Source organism: Anneissia japonica, unplaced genomic scaffold (genome assembly GCF_011630105.1).
Source record: "Anneissia japonica isolate Jap-2015-1 unplaced genomic scaffold, ASM1163010v1 scaffold17412_len611537_cov169, whole genome shotgun sequence".
NCBI classification, from domain to species: Eukaryota; Metazoa; Echinodermata; class Crinoidea; order Comatulida; family Comatulidae; genus Anneissia; species Anneissia japonica.
In genome coordinates, this window is record NW_022695890.1 from 122,111 (window position 1) to 128,206 (window position 6,096).

General features: G+C 36.1%; 1 protein-coding gene across 1 annotated transcript in view; it reads right to left on the bottom strand.

Moving 5' to 3' along the window:
* LOC117101589 (polycomb protein SUZ12-like) overlaps positions 1-6,096 on the bottom strand; it is a 20,072-nt gene that overhangs the window by 9,104 nt on the left and 4,872 nt on the right. Inside the window, exons 6-8 of the mRNA XM_033241570.1 lie at positions 2,234-2,307; positions 1,480-1,708; positions 708-910 (exon numbers count right to left, since the gene is read on the bottom strand). Coding sequence (XP_033097461.1) covers positions 708-910; positions 1,480-1,708; positions 2,234-2,307 — 506 coding nt within the window. The remainder of the gene's footprint in view (positions 1-707; positions 911-1,479; positions 1,709-2,233; positions 2,308-6,096) is intronic.

Below are 6,096 nucleotides of genomic sequence, written 5' to 3' on the forward strand. Positions count from 1 at the left end.
TTCAATGGCCGATTTATATGGAGCATTAATAAATGTGCTAGGTCTTGGTGAGACAATTCATCGCGATTATCAACAAATACAACATAATGTGGGCCTAGTCCAAAGAAACGCTGTCACAACAAGAAGGAGAACGTCGCTTTCGTTAATTGTTTTGCCACACATACCGGAAGTGAACGTCACGATTTAGCGCCCCCAATAGTTGAATCTGTACGAATGGTTAGTTTCACCATGGCCTGTGGTAAAACTAACCACGTCGATAAATCCCAGTGCGAACGACAGGGAGTTTACCCATTGGAATGTTACCCACAGTCTCGGTAAAAATTTCCCTATTTTAAATCCAGTGCGATTGCGGCTTTAAACGATGATTTGCTTTCGTTTTTCATACTTCCGGGTTCGAGTGTCTCACTAAAATCACGTTTTACAGTATTGTTGGTACTAAAATGTAAAAAATATTATTTAAATCCTATTCTTAGATACTTAATATACATGTTTTTAATGAAACACCAAAATGAGCAAATTTGACCTTATCTATTGTTTTGCTTTTATATCTTAAAATCGTCTTAGCGACTTCCGACCGTTTTGGCTTGACATCGCCACATATATAGGCACATCTTGACCCTATATGGGCATACAAAAGTTTTTTGTCAAATCAAATTTGATAGTCTGGACAGGATTTTAGGCAAGGAAGAATAATACCAGTGCCATACCTTGCCCTCTAGAATGGTCTCCCATGATGCATTTTTGGTTCTGTTGACTTTGGTCTTGACTTCCTGGAAGACAAGTTCATACTTTCCAGGGGTCAGCTGGCATCGACCGTGCTTGTCAAGTACAACCAGCTCTGAGGTATAAGTGATGTATTCATTGGAGTCTTGCGAGCGTGAGGTACGTCTTCGTTTGTGTGGCGTTTCCTCTAAAGAAAGATGAAATGTACTGGAATCAATGTTTAATTCACATTATGCATAGTCAATATGCTTAGCACATTGACTGCCAAGTTCCATCATCGCATTGAGAGCTTGCTTAAATGCGCTATATAAGAATAAATTATTATTATTATTATTATGCTAAGGCATACAGGGCTACTTGTTGCATGTATAGCACTTTTCCTTTCAGTTACAGTTTTTTGCTGGTCATTGGGTCCACATGCTTAAGTGTTGCAGCCACATTGGCAAAGTAGCAGGAAACCCCACCAGGTACCCATTTATACTTCTAGGTAGAGAGAGGCAATGCAGATAAAGTGCCTTGCTCAAGGACACAAGTGAAATGCACATCGAGGTATTGAAAACCCAACCTCGAGGTTGGGAAACCAAACCAAACCATTCCCACCGTGCCAAACTCTTTGCTAAATAAAAAACCAACAAAACATTTTTCACCCCCTCCTCTGTCTATCTTTACAAAAATAAGTTCACAAAACAAGGTATAAAAAAAGTCACGCCCGTAGGATAAAAATGCCATAAAACAATCAATAAATTACTTGTTTACCCTGGGAAGATTCTTCAGTAACAGTATTGCATAGTTTGTCTGAAACGCCATTCAAGACTGGGCAGTGGGCTTTGATATGAAGCACATACGAGTTAACAGTATGACCATTACTGCGGTCAAACAGTTGACCACTTAAGGATATCATGGAATGCAAGTCTGTGGAATTCTCTGGAGGATCAATTGGCACATGGCATCTACCAATTGGTATTTGTTGATTTGGGGAAATGTCCTGGAAAAATTGAAAGAAATTATATTTAAAAAGAATAATTAAAGAAAGCTAACAAATCTATACGATTACAGTATTTTATGATCTTTCAATGTTTCATTCCAACTATTTTTCCCATGCATTAATAATAATTATTAATATTTATGTACAGTATTTAATTTGGATATATTCCAACGATTTTCAACAGTATTACATTATTTCATGATCTTTTTATGTTTCATTTCAACTATTTTCCCCATGCAATAATAATAATAATAATTAATTATTATTTATCTATTTAATTTGGATATCTTCCAGGATTGTCAACAGTGAATGATAGTATCAATCACTTACAATTCAATGTTTTTACTTCAATCAATCAATCAAGCAATCATCAATCGTTTATCAATGACTGATTGTATATTAAAATTATTGTTGAGACAATACAAAACAAAATTGAGCACCCCTTTTCCCACCACCTCAATCCACCACTAAAAAAAAAAAGTTTTTATTTAAATTTTTTTGGAAGCATTAATATAAGTTACTTACCTTCCTACGTTTATGACATACTTTGAGAAGAGATACTTCGACAGTGGCATTTTTTGCTTTAGAAATCAATGAAACTACAAAGCAAGGATGAGAATATTTTTTAGATAATGAATTTGGCAATTAACTATCAGATATCCAACTCACTGAATTTATAGATTTTTAATAAAACAATGTTCAAATTTTGATTTACCTTAATATAATTCAAGACAGACATTTCAATCTTGAAATTATTAGGCTTGGCTCTTAATCAATTTAAGGATTTCTGTAGTAAAATGTCTGTAAATCAGTGAAATCTACCTTTTTCAATCTTGTTTTGAGTTGGAAGTTAATAATTTATTTAATCCTTTCAAATGAGCTACTAAAGATTTCCCTTTAATTTTTTGAGGTACAGTATTTTCCTGTCTTTCTTACTGATAAGTTGGGCCTACAGTAAATCTTTAACCAAATGTGTCTTGATGTTATGGATCATCAGAAAACTATTACAGTCGAGTTCGCCTAAGTCGAATCTAATGGGACTGGCATAAAAAGTTCGAGTTATACAGATTTCAACTTGCACATTTTCGAAAAAAAAAAATTAACATAGAACAATACTATTTGCACTCAATGCCCACAAAATCGAATTTCACGCAAAACTGAACATTTTCTTAGTCCCAAATTCATTCCTATTCTTCTTTTAATAAAATACTTTCCGAAAACATGAACTCCCTATTCTAAATCTCGGACGATTTGTCCGATTCGGGACGGTAACACCCACTCGAAAAACCAGACGATAGTTTAATAGATATCTTTTAATGACAAGCATACCAGACACTTAGCTGTACTCGCATTGCCATGGAGATTATCTGTTGATTAATACGACACACCAGTAAACGTTTTGTTGGTTAATTATGAAGTGAAATTTACGCATTCCAATGTTTTAATAAGCGTATATTCTTGCTTTTAATCCTTAAAAACCATTTGGAATCAACCTGCAATAAAGACGGAACTCAACAAAGCAAGTTTATACTGGTTACTCTTTTCAGTAGACGTCTAATTCAAATTCGTTAGATTCGTCGGTGTAAATTTCAAATGCACCTCATTCATTCATTCTTTAAACTCAATACGCTTTTCAAAACATGTTGCTAATTTAATTACGGAGGAAATTTGTAGAGAATAAAATATAATTTGTTAGGTTTATTTAGATTTGACTCTAAAATATACCATGAGGGTTTCTTATTTGTTTTTTGTTTTGTTTTATAAATTTGTTTTTAACAATTGATTGATACTTGATTAATACACCGAGCTTGTTACTGTCACGCACTATGAAACTTTGGGCGATCTGACGTCATCACAGCCGAAGCACGTCTGTCTGCAAAACACCCCACGAAAATGGATCAATTGGCGGGCAGGCAGAGTTTTTAGGGGCGCGACCTGTTCTGTTTACAACTAGACTGCCGACCAAACTGAAACTGGACAAAAAACTGAACATAGGAGCCGGTCCAGAGGGGTGTCTGTATTGTGAAATAGACTGCAACTTACGACATACGATCATGTGAGCCAAGTTCCACAGCGCACTGTATGAGATGTTATTTTTGACATGGCTAACTTGTTGCCGTACAACAATGATTGAACTTCGTATTTTCTCACGGCTGTGTTTTTTTTCCCACGTGCGCTAATAAATTTGGAACTTCGACTTGTGTGGTTAAAATTACTTTAAAATCGGCCTATCCGGACCGAAATTCGAATTATAAAAATTCGAATTAAACAAACAATTTACACAGTAATACATAGGAAAGAATTGGGACTTTTTCAAAAATTCGACTGACGCGAATTTTCGACTTAAACAGTCGACTTTGGCGGACTCAACGGTATTTACTTATTTTTCCCAGCTACAGTATTAAATTTTAATTTTCATGTAAAAAAGTCTGTAATGTATTTTTACTTACCATGATTTGGGAAGAAACCGACAAATTTCAATTCCAATCGGTCTCCAAACAACCTATTGAGAAACAACAAAAAAATATAAAAATAATTGTTTTCCTAAAACTATACCAGTCTGCAAGTAACTAATGGAAAATTAGGAGAATAATAACTATTATTGTAAATATTCTCCTGATGGTAAATGAAGCAAATCAACGATGGACTATTCCACTAAGCCCCGCCCACTGGATATTGCTGCTAAGTTCCTCAGAATGACAGTGTTGAAACACGCAAACACATGCATGGTGGACAACACATATGCTTAGTAGACACACATGTATTCCTGGACCTGATCTGATTGGTCAGTTATCAATTTTGATTGACACTTCAAAAAGGTTCATTCAAAGGTCATGATATTCTCAACAAAACATTCAAATTCTTTTCAGAGCAACCTATATGATGATCAAGGGCAGATCCAGATGTCCAAAAACAGGGGGTGGGGTCTGTCTCTTATACACATCTAGATGTGTATAAGAGACAGATAGTAGTGTCTGAAGTTTATCTGCTGTTGTAATTTGATTCAGTAATGTAAATAATTTAAGTTTTATTTCTGTATTATGTGTCAAGCTAGTGGTAGTGCCAGCACTTATCGGACACCAGAAGAACAATTAAAACAATTTTGGGGCACAGCACATCTGAATCATCTCAGAACAGCCTAAATGGCCAAAAGCTTACACTCCTAGGCACCAAAGGCCAAGACCCTTGACCTCGCATGGATTTGCTTCTGGTCCCCATCAGAAACTGTCGTACAGCTTTACAACTCTCCCTCGTTAAGAAAAATCTGGCTCAACCACTGTGTTCACTATCACCCTGGACATACCTACAGAAGCATCACTATTTGCATTTATTCTCTTTCCATTTATTCTCTTTCCACTCCAAATACAGTACTGTAACTTATTTCTGGGAACAATATTACAGTATGTGTAAATCCTGTCTCTTATACACATCTAGATGTGTATAAGAGACAGCAATGAAAGTGAGTGAAAGTAATGAAGAGATGCTGACGGAGGTGAACTTTGACTCTCCAACTGGTGTATTGCCAACTGATGATAGCTCTGGCTCATCTAGATTCATTATTAAATGTACTTGCCGTGCATGTCATGGGAAAGCAGTTCCAAAGGACAGTGTCACAAGGGAACAAGATGTATTCACCAATGCTAATGAGATGCTCATTCAGAAAGTTCAGAAAGAAAATAACGTGTTATGGGAATGTTCCATCTGTGATAAGAGTTTCACAGAGAAGATTCGATGCCTTCGTCATAGCCTAATACACACAGGAGAAAAACCATACACATGCAGCCACTGCTCAAGACAGTTCAATTTGCGCAGCAATGCCAAACGCCACATCATCATTCACATAAGAAATAATGGTGGTGAAAAACTCTCAAAGTGTACAATATGTAATAAAATTTTTGCTTTTGAAGGTCAATTGAAGTACCATCTGCGAACACAGCATGTAAATGGAGATGTTGCGTTTGAAGAGGCGTATGATACTGATGTTGACGCCAGCTTGAAAGCTGTTAAGGATTCAAAATTAGCTGGAAGCCTGAGTTGGCATGGAGAGATGATGGAAATCTCTAGAAGATTTCGATGTAGGTATTGCAACTCCACAATTGTTGGGAGAGCAAATTTTGTTAAGCACATTTGTTCACACACCGGACAAACACCAATGTCATGTAACATATGTGGAAAACTCTTTTATGATAGAACATTATTATACAAACATAAGTTGATTCATAAACGTAAAGCAAGTACCTGTAAAGGCTGTGGAAAGGTTTTTACTGTCCCTGCCCGCCTGGCAGAACATAAAGTCACTTGCATTGCATTGAAAAGACTTAATAATGAAGTTTTAGGACCGCATCATGGAAAAGAGAGGTCTGTTCTTGGAGTGGACACTTCAGGTG